Raw genomic sequence first — 24,582 nt, 5'->3', positions numbered from 1 at the left:
AAAGTTGATGTTAAGAAATCAGTTATATATATCTAAATATATTGACAAAACAACCTTAATCAATAATAATTATTCGCTCTTGCAAGTATTATATATATATATATAATACTTGCAAGAGCGATATATATAGACCTCTCTCTCGTGACAGAGAGTTTCCCGATCTAGCGGCATAATATAATAGATGGGATTCTATGCGAAAGCAGTCTCTCTCTCGCATTGACCAAAGGAGATCTGCATTGGTTGCACGTTCTCGCGCGCAGTTGCACGGTGGATAACAGCCGTATAATGTATTCGGCTACGTGATTGGGCGTTTCCAGAGACGCGATACGAGAGCTTGTGAATGCCACTTTAATGAGCGGTCGGGAGAGCGTGCGCTGCTCCCCGGCGGATGGGACGGTCGTCGGTCCGCTGCTCTTCCAAAGGAATCGCGCGCGATGCGGACAACCTCTCGGCGGACAAACCGGACTTGTATTAAATAAGGTGCTCGCTTGCCGTAGCGCTTGCTTGCTTGCTCGCTATAGTGAGCCAACTGGACACTCTGTTGCATTTGATCCACTTGGTCATTAGATACGGTTATCCTTCAATGCTACGAGAGATCCTTGTAATTTAGATAATTACCAGGCCGACTGATAATCATCGGCCAAGTTCCTCGCGCTTAAGGCATTATAATGAACGAGAACGCGATCGGCGGCTAGGTCAACCAGTTTTTATATTTACCCGCGTATAATCATTTATAATCAGATCTTACATAACTCTATCAGTTATTTTTCTTTTCTACAAAAATATGCAAGTCACAAATATTTAAAAAAAAAAGTGTATAATTGAAAAAGATTATTAACATTAATAGTCGATTTAGCGAGGGAATCCTTTGACGAAAGAACATTTTGCACAAATTCAATAAAGTTTAATATTATATATAATATATAGTTTGTATATAGTGCGAGACTGTATCACTGGTAAAAATGGCCATTTTCAACTCCCCGAGGTGTATGTCCGAGCAAGTATCCTGACTCGATAAAAGTACCCCTTCTCTAATCTAATTCACTTACCGCCGCTGGAAAGGGACCGCATGTTGGAGAAGGGCCAGGAATTGATGAAGTAGGGATCATAAGGGTGGCTCGAAACGATGCATTGTCTCGCTACGAAGAAATTGAGCAGGGTGTGTGGCAAAAACACTCTTATAATTATTTTTCGAGTTCTTTGCACTATTCTCTCTTCATATATATATATAATTAGAAGATATGAACTAAAATAAATATTAAGACTAAAAAAGCTACGATTTCTTGCTAAATTTATTGTAAAATTCGTCGTTTGAATTTCATTAAACTGTATTTTAAACTTAATTTTTCCGAAAAAATGATATTGATTGATATAATGATATAATGTTGTATGCGTTTCTCGATTAAAATAATCAAAAATAATTTATAGCATAATTTTCTTAAATTGTTTCTCCACTAAACATTCTTTTCACGCTTCCATTGAAATTCCGAGATTTTAACATTTTTATGACTAGATGTGTGTTGCATACATTTAAAAATTCGTACAATTACAAATATAATTAGGACAAGTAAAGTGTTGGACTTACTTTGTAAATGATGAGAGCTGCACAAATTCAAAAACTTCCGACAAATCTGAAATTAAAAAAATTTGTTTGATTAGCTTAAGTAAATTTTAATTTCGTTAAATCATATTTTGAATCATATTTTTTAGCAAAAAAATATTAAATAATAATAATAAAATAATAATAAAATATTTAATAATAATAATATTAAATTTGCAAACATTAAAATTATGATATAAGAAATAATCATAGTTTTATTTTATGAATGTAGATACTATTATAATATGCACATTTATGAATACCTGCGGTATTCATTTTTCAATATAAAAATAATCTTTTACTATCAGTTTAACATTTTCTGAAAAGTTGCTATTAATCGATGCAGACGCAAACACAAAATGCATATCGCTTCTACGCTGAACGTTCAATCAGAATTTATTTTCTATTCATTAACAAACTTTTTTTGCTGAATCTCAGTAACAATGTAGGTTTCGCGCTTAATTTCAGTTCATATAGCGTTAAGGCTCCTGGCTCCTTTCCGACCATGTCGGCATCGTGACGTCAGAGGCGAGAAAATACACGCTATTTTTTTTTAGATGCCATTTCTAAATAAAAACATATTTGCATAAAATAACACTTAAGATCTCTTTAATACACTTCTAAAAAACGCCGAAAACTATCCTTTTCCCTTTATAATCAATCAACAGCTGTAAAATGTAATATTATGAGGCCCAGTCCTTCTGGTCTTTGCACATGCGCAGTCATTCCGGATGTCAAAGTCTGATATCTCGATCATTTTAGGGTTGTTGATTGACTGTCAACGGCTATCACTATTGCGATAATACATACACGTTTCAGAATATTTAAAAAGTAATTATAATTGCACTTCGAGGAGACAGTTATCATGACATTTCCGTCATTTGCGCAAAAACAGAAAAAAATACCAAAAATAATTTAACGGTCCGGTTATGGTTCCAGTGTTATAAATTTAATAAAATTTCAATACGGTTTACAGTTTCGGTTCTACTAAAAAACGGTTATGGAACGGTTATCGGTTTTGGTTCCGGTTCGGTCCGGGTCCCTGCGTTACAAGAATGTTACAGTTTGTATCATCGAATATCATCTCTTAATAAAACTTTCTGGTTATTATTACTTAAAATGTTTTCTAAGACTTAACAACATCGTTAGCCATTGTAGATACAAGTGTAGGATGCAAATCGCTTCTACGCTGAACATTCAACCAGAATCCTCCTTCCGGTGCTACTGACAGACCTTTTTGAAATTTTACTGGCAATGTAGTTTTCGCGCTTGGTTTCAACTCACATCGCGCTAATAGGTGAAATAGCAAAACTTTCACCTCTAGCATGGCAAATCTATTGGCTATACACATTCTCGGCCCTAATCCAAATGGCATATAGCACGAAGAATTGTGATACATCTTGTTGTCTAAAAATCTTTCAGGACGAAATTTTTCCGGATCATCATAGTACTTTGCATCATGATGAATCGCGAAAACTGGAATCCAAAAAGCCATACCCTTCTTCATAGTAAAAGGCTTCTCGTCTGGTAATGCGGGTGGTAATTCATAAGCCTTGTCGCATGTTCTTTCTAAAAAGGCGACCGGCGGAAATAATCTGAGAACCTCGTTTATCACGAGATCTAAATATTCGAGCCGATTAATAGTTTCATAAGTCACTTCTCCGTTTGACTCTTCCAGAACCTTGTCGATTTCTTGTCGCAGCTTGATCTGAACGTCTAGGTTAGCCGCAATTTCGAGAGCTGCAAAAGACATTGCGGTTGAGCTAGTATCGAAGCCACCGAAGAAAAAGATGAAAGCTTGCGCGGTCATGTCATCGATATCAAGTTCTCTTCGACCTTCTTTGCCTCTGATGTCCATCATCAACTGAATCATATCTGGACGTATAATGTTCTCGGCATCACGAGTGGCAATTGTAGTTTTTATAATGTCCTTGAAGAAACCCGATACATGATTGTCTATAAGCTTTATATTGAAAATTCGCCCGAGCGTCGGAAAAGTTCGAAGGAAAAGAAATTTGAAGGTGCGAGTTACAAAGAAACTAGTCGCCTCTTTACCGTAAACATAAAACTTGTTCGTTGGATCCTTCATAGAATCAATTTTGAGTCCAAAAGCACACGTAGCGATAACATCATTCGTATATTTAGTGAAGGCGTCTTTAATGTCCATATCGCATTTATCCGCTGGTATAGATGTCGATAAAAAATTAGCAAAGTCCACAGCGCATTCCGACATCAAGGTAAACATCATCTTCATCTTGCTGGATGTAAAAGAGGGACTTAAAAGTGCTCGCACGTCCCGCCATTTTTGTCCACGAAGAGAAAATAGATTGTTGCCAAGCAAGGGTTCGTTCAAATCGGTAAAACCACGGCGGTCTGGAAACGCCTCGAAACTCTTCACAAGAATAGACTTAATAATTTCTGGATCGCGAAGCAAAAAAATCGGATTCGTCGTGGCATAAAATCCAAAGTATTTTGCGTTTGGATTGAAATTGTACACCTTATTCATGAAATCGATGAATGATATTCGGCGAAATATAACCGGTGTCATGGAGCCTAGTATTGGAACAGATGATGCATAATGAATGACACCGTGTCTTTTGAAAAAATTGTAATTTTTAAACAGATAATGGATGCCAAGTGTACCAATCACAATCAATGTTATCCATTGTGATAACAATATCGTCCAGTATTCCATGGCGCACGAATGTTATTTCAAATTGTTGTAGCAATTTATTTACGAAATGCCCGACGAAACTTGATTTAGCGCACTAGCGATATTACTGCCACAGGCCGCTGTGGATAACTGTTCGTATGGCAGCTCCGTATCTCGTAATATACCCAGGAATCTTTCTGATGCAAAAGCTTTTAAACTGACATTATATAAGATTAATGTTAGTATTGACGAAACATTGATATTTCATTCGATCATGCTAAGTATTCCTTTATCTACTGATGATATATTATATAATACGATAAATAATATAATAATATTATATCAAAATATATAGCTGCATATTATTATATTTTTGACGTGTGTATATATATATATATATATATGTAATTTATTTATTTGTGTAATTTGTATATAAAATAAGATTTCTATATATTTATATGTAAAAGTTAACTATGTTAACTTTTAATATAAAAAATAATATGCTTTGCAATTAAATTGTTTTATTATCGAGTTATTTTTAAAATTGTAGAAATTTCTATATAAATATTATGTGAGGGATTTATTTATAGCATTCGAGGAAAAAGGGATGAGAAATGACAACAGAAGTAAATCAAAAAAGTATTTTGTCTTCGAATTATGTTACTTGATATTACTTTATATATTATATATGTACATACTCGAAGAAAATTATTTTATCAGAAGAAAATGCATTCATTATTTGTTATAATAATTTCTTACTGCATTCATTCTTATAGATTACGATTTACTATAATGATATCACAATTTTTGCGTAACTATTTTGTAGATTATTCACAAATATACATAAATATAAAAAATTGCAACGTATACTTTACTCTGATAAAAACTATAAAAACTATACTGTCTCAATAATTATTCGTCGATGAAATACTGTGAAACAAACTGTGAATAATGTTTGTGCAATTTTGCGTAATTCTATTAATAAGATAATAATAACGCACGCTTACGTAAGTGTTACGTCGAAGCATACGTAAACACGTCAGTTGTTAATGCGGAATAAATCGTTATATGTACATATACATATGTTAATAGATATGTTAAGATCGTGAAATATGTAATTTTTTTTTAATATAAAAAAGATTCTATTACTACAATTATAAATTTTTAACGATAGATTTTTTTAACAAACTTTGAAAACAATTTTTCAAAAAAAGTTAGTTTAAGACTATTAATATATAATTGTCAAATCTATTAAACCTAAAAACTTGAAAACTCGATCAGCCCAATTATTAACCGAAAGATTAACCGAAAGATTCGATAATAGATACTTTCAAATTGGAGGATGTATAAATACATGGATCCTTCTCCCTCTTGCTCCTTGAATATGCTCTATTTAGCATTTAAATTATTAACAAATATTTAATATCAAACTCTAATAAAATTACATAATTATTAATTCTTACATTTGCCCAAACAAACAATTTTTACAACTGCTTACAATAAAAATTGTCTAAACAAACGATTTTTTACAAGTATTTTCAATACGAAGTGATATGTAATGGCACAATTCGAACAAGCTATGTTGCAATTACGATTACGTTACAAGAATGTTATGATTTTTATCATCAGGTATATCATTTTTATTTAGTAAGAAAAGATTTTTTGTTGTTTTTACTTAAAATATTTTCTAAGAATTAGCAATGCTTGTTAGCCATTGTAGATTTAAGCAGAGGATGCATATCGTTTCTACGCTGAACATTCAACCAGAATCCACCTTCCGGCATTATTCCCAAACCTTTCTTGCCGAATTTCAACGGCAAGACTGTTTTCGCGCTTAGTTTCAACTCACATCGTGCTAATAGGTGAAACAATAAGATTTTAATCTCTAGTATAGCAAATCTATTAGCTATACACATTCTTGGTCCTAATCCAAATGGCATATAATACGATGAATTATAGTACGTCTTGTTCTCTAAAAATCTTTCCGGACGAAATTTTTCCGGATCACTGTAATATTTTGCATCACGATGGATCGCGAAAGTCGGAATCCAAAAATTCATACCCTTCTTCATGGTAAAAGGCTTCTCGCCCGGTAGTGCGGGTGGTAATTCATAAGCTGTGTCGCATATTCTTTCTAAAATAGTGACTGGTGGATATAATCTGAGAACTTCATTTATCACCAGATCCAAATATTCGAACCGGTTAATAGTTTCATAAGTCACTTCCCCGTTCGACTCCTCGAGAATCTTGTCGATCTCCTGCCGCAATTTGGTTTGAACATCTGTATTAACCGCAATTTCGTGAGCTGCAAAGGACATCGCGGTTGAGCTAGTATCGAAGCCACCGAAGAAGAAGATGAACGCTTGCGCGATCATGTCGTCGACATCAAGTTCTCTTCGACCTTCTTTGCCCCTGATATCCATCATCAATTGAAGCATATCCGGACGCGTAATGTTTTCGGCATCACGAGTGGCGATAGTGGTCTTTATAATGTTTTTGAAGAAATCGGACACGTGACTGTCTATAAGTTTTACATTGAAAATTCGCCCGAGCGTCGGAAAGGTTCTAAGAAAAAAAAATTTAATGGGGCGAGTCTCAAAAAAGGTAGTCGCCTCTTTACCATAAGCAAGAAATTTGTTTGTCGAATCCTCCATAGAATTTATCTTGATTCCAAAAGCACACGTAGCGATGACATCATTCGTATATTTAGCGAAGGCGCCTTTCATGTCCATATCGCATTTATCCACTGGTATAGATGTCGATAAAAAATTAGCAAAGTCTACAGCACAATCCGACATCAAGGTAAACATCATCTTCATCTTGCTGGATGTAAAAGAGGGACTTAATAGAGCTCGCACGTCCCGCCACTTTTGTCCCCGAAGAGAAAATAGATTGTTGGCGAGCAAAGGTTCGTTCAAATCGTCAAAACCGTGACGATCGGGAAATGCGTCGAAACTCTTCACAAGGACGGATTTAATTATTTCCGGATCGCGAAATAGAAAAGTCGGACTTGTCGTGATGTGGAATCCAAAATATTTTGCGTCCAGATTGAACTTGTACAAATTTTGAATAAAATCGATTAATGATATTCGCTTAAATATTACCGATGTCATGGCGCCTAGTATTGGAACAGGCGGTACGTGAATGATACCATGTCTTTTGAAAAAATTCAAGTTTCTAAACAGATAATGAATACTAAGTGCACCAATCACAATTGATAACAGTATCGACCAGTATTCCATGTCGCACGAATGTTATCTCAAATTGTCGTTGGAATCTATTTGCGAAATGCCTGACGAAACTTGATTTAGCCCACTAGCGATATTGATACCACGAGCAGCTGCGGGCAACTGTTCGCGCGGTCGCTTCATATCATATATATATCCCCCATCTTTCTGATATAAAAAGTTATGTACTTATATTGGTCAAGACTGTGCTACGAATGCTTTAAAACAGTATTCTGTCTTTATTCTCATAGAATGTAGAACAAAGATAGAATGATGTTTCAAAGCATTCATAGTGCAGTCTTGACTGCAGCTATTGTGTAGGATTTATGTATTAGTACTGACGAAACATTGATATTTTACAGATGAAAAATTTCAAGTATTTATTTGTTTATTGACGATGTCAATGTAATATACATATATGTTGTAATTAATATAAAAATAATATACCTGATAATATAATAAATAATGCTCAACGGTTATAATTACTCATTGTGATAGTTTTGATGTAAAATTGTATATCTATTTATTTAATCTGTATTAAAAAGATTTTTACTTATATGTAGATAGCGATATTTAATTGGCAATATAAAAGAATAATATGCGCTTTGTAATAAAATGCTGTTTGTGTTATTATCGAATAATTTTCAAACGTGAAATCCATTTTAAAATATTGAGTGTGTAGGATTTATTTATAGCATTCAATAAAACTCAATAAAAAATAATGAGAAATGACAAAAGAAATAAATAATATACAAAATATTTTGTTTTCAGAATATTTTATACAAGTTATCACTTTATATAGATATTTTAAGAAAATAATTTAATCAAAAAGATATGCATTGACATTATCGGAAATATTCCATTTAGATTCGAAGAATAAACAAAATTATATACACAATTTAATTGAATTTCGGTACTATTTAAATATATTTTATATAAACAGCGTTACACAATAATAACACTTTGTTATTTTTTTCTGATTTGTGTTTTAATCTATGTTCGTTTATTAAATCCATTTCTTATAATTGCTTTTTTTTCTGACATTTTGATTTATAGTTTTTCTTTTATCGTCATGACATTACGAAGTTTGTTACTTTATACAAGTGCAAGTCATTTAAAGAACTGATAAAATTATAATATAAACTTTATTTTGATATCTAAAGCTATTGTTCCTCTATCGCTCTGTTGATATTAAAATGATGGATTCTGAATAATAATTGTGTAATTTTGCAGAATCGCGCGCAATTCTAATGAAGTTAATACACATATTGTATCAGAATAGATCAACTATGTGATGCATTGCAATACATATATATTAACAGAATTACGTCATACGTTTTCTTCTTTTATATACAAAGATGTTCTACTATAACTACAATTATCTTTTTAATATGATAGATTCTTTAATATATTTTAAATTAAATTTTTTAACAAAGAATTATTTACAGAAAAAGAATTATTTATAGTCTCTAACATTGTCTACGAAATCTAAATTTGTTACTTCTTTTTTAATTTAAATTTAAATTTAAATTTATATCTGTGTTTATTAGCAGATACACTGAAATGTGTGTATGAAATATTAAATTTATTATAACGTGAAAACAATGTGCAAACTTAAAGATGATTATTAATATATTTAAAATTACATAACTTTAATTATAATTACAGGTTTTAATATAATACTTATTAAAATTTCGTATAATAAAAACTCTTACCCCTGCGGGAAGATATATTGTTCAAGTTCAGAATATATATGTAACTATAAAAAAATCTCTCTCTCTCTCTCTCTCTCTCTCTCTCTCTCTCTCTCTCTCTCTCTCTCTCTCCTCAAAATAGCAAATTGAATTGATTAATGTTGTCAATAATATTTTTGTTTTTTTATATACTCAATGTATGTATGTGCTAATAAACTCATGTGTTTTTTATTATCAGTTTTTCTTGATTTTTATTATTAGCGTAATATTATCGTTATAATTTCGCAATATGTCTGTGTTCATTTTATCTACTCTAATCTTTGATTCTAACAATCATTTGATTCTAACAATCATTTTAATAATCATTTTGACCTTGGCTTCTATCACTGTGAAGCTAACATCACAATTATTCCAATAACTCAATAGTTTAATAGTTGTACACTTTGTGAGTTATAAATAGTAGTTATTTGTTTGTATTAGTTACATTTTAGTTTCATAATCTGTATGTCCGTTACTTATGTTTCTATATTTCTATAATATTTCTTATTTTTTACATCTTAATATCTTAAAGTTATATAAACATGTTGTATTAAATTATGTTTTCTTTCGCTATTATTCAAAAATATAGGTGACATATTGTAGATCTATTTTAAACAATAGCCTTAAATAATATCGGATAATTTTAATAGCCTATGCAGTCAGATAAATAAATTTTCAGAAAATTCAATTACATGCAATATTATTATTAGAATGTTTTATTTTGTTGTTGCATATATAAAAATATAATAGTAAAAAATAAAAGAATTGTTTAATAAAATTAGATGCATAAATTCTATCGATATCGAAATTTCATGTATTCTTGTAGATTTGATGTTCATTTTTTCATTAAAGTACATTAAATTAAAGCATTTACATTAATTACATTTTAAATGAAGTTTCTTTTATCAACTAAATTAATTCTAATATTATAAGAATCTCTCTCTCTCTCTCTCTCTCTCTCTCCCCTTAAAATAATTAGAAAATTAAATTGATTAATGTTGTCAATAATATTCTTTTCATTATGGGGTATTTTATATATATGTATGTGTTATTAATAAAACTTATGTATTTATTGTTAGCAGTTTTTCTTGATTTTTATTATTTGCATAATAATTTTGCAAATGTCTGTGTCCATTTCGCCTACTGTAATCTTTGATTCGGTTACTGCAATGTAACCATTTTGACCTTACTTTTATCATATTGTAGAGCTGACATCACTCCGACAATCATTCAAATAACTCAATGGCTTAATGGTATATTCTTCGTGAGTTAAGAACTGTAGTTAGTTTTAAGCATAAAATTTTGTTTTCATAATCTGTATGTATATTTCTTATATTTCTATACTTTTATATAGTAATATTTTTTATATTTTAATTTGAGAAAAACATCCTACATTTTGCATTGTTAAATTTATATATACAATTTCAAATTAAGCGTACAAACATATTTAATACGACTTCTATACATATGTATCACTGCGCTTTCAGATATATTTTTTTGTGTATTATAATTATAATTCTCTTTCTGTGTATCTAAATATAAAAAAAAATTATTAATATATAAAACTTTTACTACATTAATTGTATAACATTCATTGTAATTATAATATAATTATATTCTACAAATTATATAAGAATTTATACGTCTTTGTAAGCAATAATATTGAAAAAAACTTTATTATAAATATTAAATTATTTTTTCTTTTGTTATTACTCAAAAATAGAAATGATCACAAATTATATAAATCAGAAATTACAGTATCAATTTTTCTCAAATTATAACGGTAAAATCCAAATAAAAGATAAAATTATAAAGGCAAAAAGGAACAAAAATTAATATTCTATAAACAAACGTTGTTGTTTTACAGACATTTGAATTTTAATTAACAAAAAAAACATTCAAATAAAACTAACTTACATGCACATTTCCAACTACATATATATATATAAAATGCTAGAGTAATATATATGTATATATATTATTCTAGCATTATTTCTCGCAATAAAGCAAAATAGGATAGAATTTATATTTACATATTCATACTTTATATGTATTCAAACGAATTTAAATATGGCCATTAGTAGTATCACCATTAACCCTTGTGAATATACCAGTGTGAGAAAGAGCATCGCTTTTTGCTTGAACTTTTAGCCAAAATCCCCCCTCCGCCAGCATAGTAAAGCTTGCTTTACTCAGCCGCAACGGATGGCCAGTTTTAGCGCACGGTTTCAATTCGCAACGAGCCAATAAGTGGAATATCATGACCTTGGTCTCCAATAATGCGAACCTGTTACCTATGCACATTCTTGGACCGAGTCCGAAGGGCATATAAGCGCTTGTATTAAAATTTTTCTTATTTTCGTCTAGAAAACGTTCGGGATAAAATTCATCCGGTTTCTCGAAATATTTCGGATCTCGATGAAGACCATAAATAGGAAACCAAACGTACGTTCCTTTTTTTACGACAAAGGGCTTATCTCCAGGAAGCGCTGGGGGTAACTCGAAATCTTGCACACATAATCTATCCACAGCCACTGCTATTGACCACAACCTAAGAGCCTCGTTAATCACAGCGTCCATATATTGCATTTCGTTCAAAGCCTCATAAGTTAATTCCCCATTCGTTTTCTTCAGAACCTCATCTACCTCGTTACGCAGTTTCGCCTGAACGTTTGGATTGACGGCGATTTCGTGAACAGCGAAGCACATTAAGGTGGAAACGGTATCAAAACCGCCAAAAAAGAAGGTAAACGCCTGTGAGGTCATATCTTCGATAGTCAGTTCCTTGCCAGGCCCTCTTTTTCCTCTACTTTCCATCATCAGTTGCAGCATATCCGGTCGTACGATATTCTGCCTGTCTCTGGTATCTATCGTGTTTCTTACGAGATCTTTGAAAAATTTACCTACACGATTATCGACGAATTTAATACCCAACATTTTGGTGATAGCAGGCATGCTTCTAATGAAGTAGAATTTTATAGTGCGCAGAGTATTAAAACTTGTAGCATCTTTTCCATAAACGTAAAATTCGTTGGTAGGATTTCTCATAGAATCAACGCTAATTCCAAAGGCGCAAGTTGCAATTACGTCATTTGTGTATCTGGTAAAGCAGTTTTTCATTTCCATAATACTTTCGTCGGAAGGCAGTTTGGAAAGGAAATCAGCGAAGTTAGTGGCACAATCGGACATTAACTTAAACATAGTTTTCATTTTACTGGACGTAAAAGCGGGACTTAATAGAGTCCTCACATCTCGCCATTTTTCACCACGAAGAGAAAATAAATTCTTGCCAAATAGAGGGTCATTAACTTCGTCGATAAAAGCACGGTGATCGGTGAACGATTCGAAGTTCTTCACGCCGACGGACTTGATGAGATCTGGATCGCGAATCATCACTACTGGATTCATGCTATCAAAGAAACCAACATATTTGGCGTCTCGATTCAGATTGTAGGTTTTTTCAACGACTTCGGCCAACGATAACTGGCGAAGAAAAGTTGGCCCCATGTTGCCCACGACAGGCCACGGCGGTATGTGAAGAATTCTATGCTTCTTGAAGAAATTTAAGTCCTTAAAGAAGTAGTAATAAGCAGCGATAATGCCAGCTAACAAAGACAATAATATCCAAGTATCCATGATGACGAGACGTTTTAAAGAGTCACACCGATTGCCTTGATACGATATTGTTAGATCGCGCATGCACGAATAACTGCTGGAACAACTAGCGAGTCCTTTCTTTATATACCCACCGCAAATCGATTATCTTATGCGTAGTTTAGATAAGATTACAAAGCTTCGATTCTAATGAAAAGTGAATGTGAAAAAAAGGAGTGTTATAATTTATCAAATATAGTTTAATTTCTAATTATGTTTTCCTTGTTTAATGATAATAATAATAAAATTTAAAAAAAGAAAATACAATATGAGTATATAAACTTGAAAAAGTTCGATTGATGTAGTTTTTCAAAATGCTCTTTGTTCGATTTATTAAGCAACAGCTTTGGCTAATATCGGATAATGATATATGATGCTAATACTTTTTTATTATTTAATTGAAGAAGAGTATCCTATATTTTGTATCGCTAAACATATTTATGCAAATTAATGCACAAACATATCTAATACGACATTGATATATGCATCATAACGCTTTCAGATAATATCTCTTTGTGTTTGTGTGTATATATAATTCTTTTTCTATCTACATATAAAAATATTATATTTTGTTCTTATATAAAACTTTCTATAGCAATATTTTTCTATTTAATATAATTTTATTCTATTATATTTCAATATATATAAGAATTCATCTATTTCTGTAAGAAATAATTGAAAAAGACTTATTACATTACATTATTTTTTTTTTGCTAATATATATTCCGAAATATAGATAATCACGTATCGTAGATCAGAAATAAATATCAGTTTCTTTTTCTTAATTCTAATAATATAAACAAAATAAAAAATAAATTATAAGCGACCACAAAAAATATGAAATAACGCTATATAAGTATGCAGTTTAAAATAACGATATAACATTGCAGTTTAATAGATATTTTGATAAACACACACACGACAAATGGGTTATTTAAAATAAAATTATTTTGCACGCATATCTTTATTACATATATCATGTCTCAAGCATAATTTCTCTTAGCTAAATAAAATCGAATCAGATTTTTATTTACAAATGCATATTTTATCGGCATTCGTACAGATTTAAACCTAGCCATTAGCCGTTATGCCTGCGGATAGTATCGTTTCTCGGTTGAATCTTCAGCCAGAATCCCCCCTCTGCTGTCATGTTAAAGGCTCCCTTGCTCAATCGCATTGGATGACAAGTCTTTGCGCAGGGTTTCAATTCGCAACGAGCCAATAAATGAAATATCACGACCTTGGTCTCCAATAATGCAAATCTGTTACCTATGCACATCCTCGGACCGAGTCCGAATGGTATATATGCGCTTGTATTTAAATTTTTCTTATTATCATCCAGAAATCGTTCGGGAGAAAACTCATTCGGTTTTTCAAAATACTTTGGATCTCGATGAAGACCATAAACAGGAAACCAAACGCTTGAACCTTTCCTGATAACAAAGGGCTTATCTCCGGGAAGCGCCGGCGATAATTCAAAATCTTGTACACATATTCTGTCCAGGAAAACCGCCACGGGCCACAATCTAAGAGTCTCGTTAATCACAGCGTCCAGATACTGCATTCCGTTTAAAGCCTCATAGGTTAACTCTCCGTTTGTTTTCTTCAGAACCTCATCTACTTCGTTACGCAGTTTCATCTGAATACTTGGATTGACGGCGATTTCGTGAACAGCGAAGCACATCAAGGTGGAAACGGTATCAAAGCCGCCAAAAATGAAAATGAATGCCTGCGAGGTCATATCCTCGATGGTCAGTTCCTTTCCAGGTCCTCTTTTTCCTCTACTTTCCATCATCAGTTGTAGCATGTCCGGTCGTATGATATTTTGTTTGTCTCTAGCGTCTATCGTGCTCCTCACAAGATCCTTGAAAAATTGTCCTACACGGTCTCCAATAAATTTAATACCTAACATTTTGGTGATAGCAGGCATGCATCTAATAAAATAAAATTTTATGGTGCGTAGAGTGCTAAATGTCGTTGCAGCTTTTCCGTTGAGGTAGAACTCATTGGTAGGATTTCTCATAGAATCAACGCTAATTCCGAAGGCACAGGTTGCGATTACGTCATTCGTGTATCTGGTAAAGCAATTTTTCATTTCCATAACAGTTTTGTCGGAAGGCAACTCGAAAAGGTACTCGGTAAAGCTGACAGCACAGTCATTCATTAGCTTAAACATAGCTTTCATTTTACTAGACGTAAAAGCAGGACTTAATAGAGTTCTCACTTCTCGCCATTTTTCAACATGAAGTGAAAATAAATTCTTGCCTAATAAAGGCTCATTAACCTCGTCGATGAAAGCGCGATGATCAGGAAACAATTCGAAGTTTTTAACGCCGATAGACTTGATAAGTTCTGGATCGCGAATAATCACTACTGGATTCATGCTGTCGAAGAAACCAACATATTTGGCGTCTCGATTCAAATTATAGATTTTCTCAACAATTTCGGCCAATGATAAGTGGCGGAGAAAAGCTGGCGCCATGTTGCCCACGACAGGCCACGGTTGTATGTGAAGAATCCCATGTTTCTTGAAAAAATTTAAGTCCTTAAAGAAGTAGTAATACACAGCGATTGTGCTAGCTAAAAGAGATAACAGTATCCAAGTATCCATGATAGCGACACGTTTTAAAAAAATCACATCGATACGATATCGTTAGATCATGCGTGCACAGATAACTGCAGGAGCGTACTAGCGGTGCTTCTTTATATACCTGACGCAAATCGATTACTTTACTCATTTTAGATAACGTATCATTAAAGCTGCAAAGCAAATGTGAGAAAGAAAACTAGTAATCGTTATAATTTATTAATATAATTTAATTAGCAATCACATACAATGAGTGGCAATAGGTTTCTCTTGTTTAATAGTAATATTGATAAAACAAAAAAAAAAGAAAACATACTTTATATAGTCGAAAAATTTTGATTGCGTAGTCTTGCGATATATTGAGCAATAGCCCTCCCCCCTTGTCTAATATCAGATAATAAATGTTACGCAGAGTCTGCTAAACAAATTTTTAAAAAATTCTGTTATATGTATATAAAACTGTCGTTAGATTTTTTTACTTTGCGTATATATAAAAAGCCGACAGGAAAAATTTATGAAAAATTGTTTAATATATAAAATCACGTGCATAAACTCTTCAGATGCATTAAAATTTCATGTATTCTTGTATACTTGTTGATTATATGTCCACTTCTTCATTAAGGTGCATTGATTTACAACGTCTAAATATATTAGTTTTTAAATGATTTTATTTCTTATCAACTCGAGTTTAAACCGATCGGTTTGTTTCTAATATTAATAGATGTCTCTTTGCTTTTATTTAAATTTTCGATCTCTCTCTCTCTCTCTCTCTCTCTCTCTCTCTCTCTCTCTCTCTCTCTCTCTCTCTCTCTCTCTCTCTCTCTCTCTCTCTCTCGCCTCAAAATAGTTAAAACAATGAATTGATAAATATTGTTAATAATACTCCTGCTATTATGATATGTTATATATATGTTATTAATAAACATGTATTTGCAGTTATTAATTTTTCTTTAATTTTTCTTATTAGAATAATATAACCATGTGATATCGAAATATATTATTTGCAAATGCCTTGTGTCTACTGTTTGGTCTACTGCAATCTTGAAATTTATCCTAACAGTGTAACCAACTTAACCTTGGCTTTCATCATACAGTTGAGCTAAATATATATCATACTTTGATCATTCGATCACTCATTTACTTCAATAGTTTAATAGTGTAATCTTCGCGAATTAAAAACAATATTTACTTTTATTTATGAGTTATAGTTTCGGAATATGTTTGTCTATTGCTCTTATATTTTTATTTTTCTCAGTATTATTTTATTTTATTTTTACATCTTAATATTTTAAAGTTTCAATTAAATGTATAAGTAAATATACAATATATATATAGTGTAGTACATATATATATATAATTATTTCTTACATAATTCTATTACTTTTCCAATTTTATTATTTATAAATAATTATCTTATTTGCACATAGAGAGAGAGAGAGAGAGAGAGAGAGATAAACTGTGCTATATTTAAAGAATTCATATATCTTATAATATACTATGAATCATGTATATGTATTAATATTAATTTTATATTTGATTGGAGAATAATATCCTACATATTGTGTTGTTAATTTACATATAAAATTTATATTTATATATACAACATAAACTTAAATGTACAAATATATTTAATATGCGTAGTCGATGTACATCATAAAGTATTCGAGTAATATCTTTGTAGTACATTAATATATGATTTTCGGTCTATCTAAATATATAAAAATATCTTCTCCTTATATATAATTTTTATTACAATAATATTTAATAACTAATCAGAGTCTCAAAATGAGTTGGCGATGAAAGCCCGGGCGCAGTTAATAAGGCGCATATTTATTTAAATGAGTAAACTTTAATATAAAGATAGTTTACATAGATAATGATACATAGCGATGATAGCGTACGTTTCGGCTCTTTCTTTGAGCCTTCTTCAGCGCATACAATTAAAAGATTGACTGTCTATTAGACGAAATTTAGTTTGTGATGTTCAAGACGTGAAAGACTGCTACCTTCCATATTATATTCAGCTAATCTCGACGTTATTTCTTCACTGGGTAGATAAGCCCAAGAAGTCGATAATGAGAAATATATTCATTTCGTAAAATCTGTAGGTGAAAATTCACTTTTTTTATGGAAGGAAACTTATTGTAAATGTTAAAATTTTTTTTTTTTAATGTTTTATATAACAAAAAAGAACGGATCAAAATAACTTACAAATTTGTCTCATTATTGTACAGGGTCGAAAATTGTAACGGAAGTGTGGAGTTGTCTAAAGTGTAGCAGAACGATCGCATTAACATACTAATAAGGAATAATATTTAATATTTATAATTTATAATTTTATACTATTAATAATTAAAATTTTCTACATTCTTACAAATAAAGAAAAAATTTTATCATATTATTTTTTTTTCGAAATTACATATTCAAAGAAAGGATAATTATAGATCACAGATTAGATACCATCAATTTCCATTAAAATTTTAATAATAAAAATCAAATAAACAAAATTATAAACAGCAAAAAGAAATAAAGAATAAAATTGTATACAAGTTTTGATGTTTTACAGCTGTTTTGATGAACAAAAACGAAAGTGCTATTTAAAATTATTTTACACGCACATTTCATCTTTATTACATATATCAATGTCTCAAGCAGTATTTCTCTTATTGTTAATTAAGTAGAACTAAATTACATTTTCTATTTATAAATGTATATTTTATCGGCTTTCGTACGGATTTAAATATTGCCATTAACGGTTGTGGATACACTAGTATGAGCATCGCTTCTTGCTTGAATTTTCACCCAGAATCCCCCCTCTGCTTTTGGGGTTAAGCTTGCTTTACTCAGTCGCATCGGATGGGTAGTCTTTGAGCACGGTTTCAATTCGCATCGAGCCAATAAATGAAATATCACGACCTTGGTCTCCAATAATGCGAACCTGTTACCTATGCACATCCTCGGACCGAGTCCGAAAGGAATGTATGCATTCATATTGATATTCTTCTTATTTTCGTCCAGAAAACGTTCAGGACAGAATTCATCCGGTTTCTCGAAATACTTCGGATCTCGATGAAGACCGAAAATAGGAAACCAAACGATCGATCCCTTTTTCACGATGTAGGACTTATCTCCGGGAAGCGCTGGCGGTAATTCGAAATCCTGCATACATCTTCTATCCGAAAAAGGCGCCGGCGGCCACAACCTAAGAGCTTCGTTAATGACAGCATCCAGATATTGCATTCCGTTCAAGGCCTCATAGGTTAATTCCCCGTTCGTTTTTTTCAGAACCTCGTCTACCTCGTTGCGCAGTTTCATCTGAATACTTGGATTGACGGTGATTTCGTGAACAGCAAAGCACATCAAGGTGGAAACGGTATCAAAACCACCAAGAAAGAAGAGAAATGCCTGCGAGGTCATATCCTCGATCGTCAGTTCTTTGTCGGGTCCTCTTTTTCCTCTACTTTCCATCATCAATTGCAGCATATCCGGTCGTACGATATTCTGTTTGTCTCTGACATCTATCGTGCCCCTCACGAGATCCTTGAAAAATTGACCTATACGATTACCCATCAATGTAATGCCTAACATTTTGGAGATAGCAGGCATACTCCTACTGATATAAAATTTTATGGTGCGCAGAGTATTAAAATTCGAAATCTCTTGTCCGAAAACGTAGAAATCATTAGTAGGATTTCTCATAGAATCTACACTAATTCCGAAGGCGCAGGTTGCGATTACGTCATTCGTGTATCTGGTAAAGCAGTTTTTCATTTCCGTATCACTTTTATCAGAATACTTCTTTGAAAGAAACTCAGTACAGTTGACAGCACAGTCAGACATAAGCTTAAACATAACTTTCATTTTACTGGACGTAAAAGCGGGACTCAATAGAGCTCTCACATCTTTCCATTTATCACCACGAAGCGAAAATAAATTCTTGCCTAATAAAGGCTCATTAACCTCGTCGATAAAAGCGCGATGTTCAGGAAATAATTCGAAGTTTTTAACTCCGATAGACTTGATGAGATCTGGATCGCGAATCAGCACTATTGGATTCATGCTGTCGAAGAAACCAACATATTTGGCATCTCGATTCAGATTGTATATTTTCTTAATTATTTCGTTCAACGATAATTGGCGGAAGAAAGTTGGCCCCATGTTGCCCACAACAGGCCACGGTGGTATGTGAAGGATCCCATGCTTCTTGAAGAAATTTAAATCCTTGAAGAAGTAGTAATAAACAGCGATAGTGCTAGCTAACAAAGACAATAATATCCAAGTATCCATGATGACGAGACGTTTTAAAGAATCACACCGATTGCCTTGATACGATGTTGTTAGATCGCGCGTGCACAGATAACTGCTAGAGATGCTAGCAGTTCCTTGCTTTATATATCCAACGCAAATCAATTATCTTACGCGTATATTAGATAATGTATCATTGAAGCTACGATTGTAATGGAAAGGGAATGTGATGAAAAGTGCTGAGATATATTATTTAATTATTAATCAAATGTTATATAATTTGTTTTTTTTGTATGATAACAATAGAAAAAAGAAAATATAGTTTGCGTTTGTAATCTCGAAACTATGGATTGACGTAGTTTAAAATGCGTATCACTCGTGCGATTTATTGAGCAATAGCGTTGTACAATATAAAATAATGATTTTAATAATCGCAGTATAATAAATAAATTTTTAAAAAGTTATTTATATATGTATAATACTTGTATTAATTTTTTTTACTTTGTATGTACACATTTGAAAACACATTAAAGAAAAATTATGAAAAATTATTTTATATATATAATTACGTGTATAAATTCTTCAGATATATCAAAATTTTACGTATTCTTATATACTCTATACTATTGTATTCTATATATAAATATAGAAATGATAATTTCTCTCGTATCTTATTACTTTTCCACTTTTATTATTTATTATTTCATTTACATGTAAAGAGAGAGAGAGAAAGAAAGAGCGAGAAGTAGAAAGGAGAAAGCTATACAAATTGTACTATATTTAAATAACTCATAATAAAATGCAAACAAATATACGTATTAATGTTAATTTTATATTTCATTGAGAATAATATTCTATTTTGTATTGTTAAATTCATATATAAAATTTATATTTATATATACAATATATAAACTTAAATATACACACATATTTAATACAACTTTCATATATGCATCATAAAGCTTTCGACGATTTTGGGCCTCACAAGAAAATTAGTTCGATGAGACAGACAATACAACCTTATCCACCTTAAAGTTGAGGTTTCATCCGTTTAAACGCGCCTAGAAATTTCCTACGATCTCCCTAAGCTAAGATATGGTTTCTTAAAAATCGGTAAAATTTGCAAGTGTTAAGCACTCCCCTAATTGTTTTGCGTAGTGTATTTTATTGTACTCTAATGTATGATTTTCCGTCCGTCTAAATCTAAATATACAAAAATTTTGTTCTTATATAAAAATTCCTAATGCAATCATATTTATTGTATTTAATATAATTTTATCTTACTAATATATAAAAATTTCTATATTTTTGTAACAATTAATGTAAAGAATTTTATTATAACAAATTATTTTTTCTTTAAAACTACATATTCAAAAAAAGATGATAACAGATTATAGATTAGATATCAGTATCAATTTACCTTCAAACTTTAATAATAGAAATCAAATATCAAATAAAATTATAAACGCCAAAAAGAAATAAAGAATAAAATTATAAATAAGTGTTAATGGTCACATAAACAAAAAGGTTATTTAAAATAAAATTATTTCACACGCACATCTTTACATATATCAATGTCTCACGCATTATTTCTCTTAGCTAACAATAAGAAGAATTGAATTAGATTTCTATTTATACCTAAATGTATATCGATATTCGTATGATTTTAAATAGAGCCATTAGCCGCATCACCATTAACGCTTGTGGATATACTAGTATGAGCATCGCTTCTCGCTTGAATTTTCAGCCAGAATCCCCCCTCTGCTAGTGGGGTTAAGCTTGTTTTACTCAGTCGCATCGGATGGGTAGTCTTTACGCACGGTTTCAATTCGCATCGAGCCAATAAATGAAATATCACGACCTTCGTCTCCAATAATGCGAACCTGTTACCTATGCACATCCTTGGACCGAGTCCGAAGGGAATGTATGCATTCATATTGATATTCTTCTTATTTTCGTCCAGAAAACGTTCGGGATAAAATTCATCCGCTTTCTCAAAATATTTTGGATCTCGATGAAAACCGAAAATAGGAAACCAAACGATCGATCCTTTCTTCACGATAAAGGGCTTATCTCCGGGAAGCGCTGGCGGTAATTCGAAATCCTGCATACATCTTCTATCCGAAAAAACCGCCGGCGGCCACAACCTAAGAGCTTCGTTAACGACAGCGTCTAGATATTGCATTCCGTTCAAAGCCTCATAGGTTAATTTCCCATTTGTTTTCTTCAAAACGTCGTCTACTTCGTTGCGCAGTTTCATCTGAATACTTGGATTGACGGCGATTTCGTGAACAGCGAAGCACATCAAGGTGGAAACGGTATCAAAGCCGCCAAAAAAAAAGATGAATGCTTGCGAAGTCATATTGTCGATAGTCAGTTCTTTTCCGGGCCCCCTTTTCCCTCTACTCTCTATCATCAGTTGCAACATGTCCGATCGTACGATATTCTGTCTATCTCTGGTGTCTAACGTCCTCCTCACGAGATCCTTGAAAAATTGACCTACACGATCACCAATAAATTTAATGCCCAACATGTTGGTGATAGTAGGCTCTCCTGAATCGCTAGTGAAATAAAATTTTATGGTGCGTAGTATTAAAATTCGTAGCATCTTTTCCGAAAATGTAGAAAGCGTAGTATTAAAATTCGCAGCATCTTTTCCGAAAATGTAGAAATCGTTGGTAGGATTTCTCATAGAATCTACGTTAATTCCAAAGGCGCAGATTGCGATTACGTCATTCGTGTACCTGGTGAAGCAGTTTTTCAGTTCTGTATCACTTTTATCAGAAGGCACTTTGGAAAGGAACTCGGTAAAGTTGGCAGCACAGTCTGACATAAGCTTAAACATAGCTTTCATTTTACTGGATGTAAAAGCAGGACTTAATAGAGTCCTCACATCTTTCCATTTATCACCACGAAGCGAAAATAAATTCTTGCCAAATAAAGGATCATTAACCTCATCGAGAAAAGTGCGATGTTCGGGAAACAATTCGAAGTTTTTAACGCCGATAGACTTGACGAGATCTGGATCACGAATCACCACTACTGGATTCATGCTGTCGAAGAAACCGACATATTTGGCGTCTCGATTCAGATTGTAGATTTTTTCAACGACTTCGGCCAACGATAACTGGCGAAGAAAAGTTGGCCCCATGTTGCCCACGACAGGCCAGGGTGACATGTGAAGAATCCCATGCTTCTTGAAGAAATTTAAATCCTTGAAGAAGTAGTAATACACAACGATGGTGCTCGCCGACAGTGATAATAGTATCCAAGTATCCATAATGACGAAATGTTTTAAAATATCACACCAATTGTCTTGATACAGTGTCGTTAGATCGCGCGTGCACGAATAACTGCTGGATCAACTAGCGGTTCCTTTCTTTATATAGCCGACGCAAATCGATTGCCTTACGTGCATATTAGGTAATGTATCATTATATCATTGAAGCTCCGATTCTAATGGAAAGTAAATTTGAGAAAGAGAGCTGAGATAAACGATATAATTTAATTATTAATCAACACATATATACTATATAATAATATATTTTTTCTTGTATAATGACAACATTGATAAAAAACAATAGAAAGAAAAAAATGCAGTATGCGTTTGTAAACTCGAAAAATATCGTATCATGTATTAGTCTTAAAGTGCATATCAATCGTGCAATTTATTGAGCAATAGTGTTGGGTAATATAGAATAATTACTTTAATCGCAGCCTGATAAATAAATTTGTAGAAAAGTTATTTATATATAATACTAACATTAGAATTTTTTATTTTGTTTGTACACATATATAAATACAACAGCGAAAAATGTAAATTTTTCAGAGATATCGCGAAATATCACATGTTCTTGCATATCCATTGATTAGATGACTTCTTCATTGAGGAGCATCGAATTAAAAAGAAATGTTTAGATCGATTGTATCTTAAATAACTTTTCGTATCAAAAGCTGGCTGTCGATTTGATGCTAATAATATTAAAAGGAGATCTTTTCGTTTTTTTAAATTTCTCTCTCTCTCGAATGTTTGCTTCGTCGGTTTATCATTCCTTTTCCACCCGAGTCCAATCTATACTGGATTGCCGGGTAATACCGCAGGTTATTTGGCTTTCTCTCTTAAACACCGTGGAACGTCGCCTTGGATCCAGGATATTGCGAACGATGGGATCAGCGTACGGAAACAAAGCCGGGCACTTAGCGGCAAATTAGCGATGGTTGGGGGTGCCACTGTCGCTCTTCATTACACCGATACCCACCTACCTCCTCAACCCCTGCCATGACATCCCCTAACTCGGTCTAACCCTCTTAACCTCGTCCAGACAATGCACGCACTGCTCGCACTTCGCGTATATATCGGCGAACAAAATGTCGACTACTAGAAAAATTTCCTCAAATGTGATGGCTTGATTTTTTTTCCTCTCTTTTTCTCTCACTCTTTTATACTGTCGCCGCCGCATTATTTGAATCCAAGCGTATTTATATAATTTTCATATTGTATATGTTGACACAAAACCGGAAATTCGCGCGTTCTATTAAAAAATTATGAAACGTCATTATTATAATTTGTGATGGCAAATGCCGGCTCGTTTATTTTTGCCATTTACTGTATGCATAGTTTTGTAGTTATAGTTTTAATACAAATCGTAATTATATATAGCTTACGTGTCGTCATCATTTACATATTATTTTCTGATTCAAATGTTTCAGACAATGCACATATACGACTTGCGATTGGAAAATGAAAAAAAACCGATGAAACAATACAGTAGCGTATCTAGCTAGAAAGTAAATTTTAAAATAATTTCTTTTTGTTATCTCACTTTTTTTAGAATGGAACAATAATGATGCTTATGCACGGACACGTCACAATGCATAGTTAA

General features: G+C 32.4%; 1 protein-coding gene and 4 pseudogenes across 1 annotated transcript; all 5 read right to left on the bottom strand.

Annotated features, from left to right (window-relative positions):
- Nucleotides 1–114: 114 nt before the first annotated feature.
- Nucleotides 115–12,969, bottom strand: LOC145934356 (uncharacterized). Its single transcript, XM_083034714.1, has 3 exons — nucleotides 11,283–12,969; nucleotides 2,020–4,306; nucleotides 115–1,631 (listed from the first exon to the last, which is right to left on the bottom strand). The coding sequence occupies exons 1-2, from the start codon at nucleotides 12,910–12,912 to the stop codon at nucleotides 2,727–2,729; spliced, it is 3,210 nt and encodes a 1,069-aa protein (XP_082890840.1). The 5' UTR covers nucleotides 12,913–12,969; the 3' UTR covers nucleotides 115–1,631; nucleotides 2,020–2,726.
- Nucleotides 4,962–7,876, bottom strand: LOC145933583 (cytochrome P450 9e2 pseudogene; annotated as a pseudogene).
- A 762-nt stretch (nucleotides 12,970–13,731) lies between the features above and the next one.
- On the bottom strand, nucleotides 13,732–15,541 carry LOC145933584 (cytochrome P450 9e2 pseudogene; annotated as a pseudogene).
- Nucleotides 15,542–17,268: 1,727 nt separating this feature from the next.
- LOC145933313 (cytochrome P450 9e2 pseudogene) lies at nucleotides 17,269–19,830 on the bottom strand (annotated as a pseudogene).
- A 1,383-nt stretch (nucleotides 19,831–21,213) lies between these two features.
- LOC145933312 (cytochrome P450 9e2 pseudogene) lies at nucleotides 21,214–23,190 on the bottom strand (annotated as a pseudogene).
- Nucleotides 23,191–24,582: the final 1,392 nt, after the last annotated feature.

Source organism: Prenolepis imparis, unplaced genomic scaffold (assembly GCF_030444845.1).
Source record: "Prenolepis imparis isolate NDT839.2.m4 unplaced genomic scaffold, iyPreImpa1.0 SCAF_3, whole genome shotgun sequence".
NCBI lineage: Eukaryota > Metazoa > Arthropoda > Insecta > Hymenoptera > Formicidae > Prenolepis > Prenolepis imparis.
This window is presented reverse-complemented; position numbering and strand designations above follow the sequence as displayed.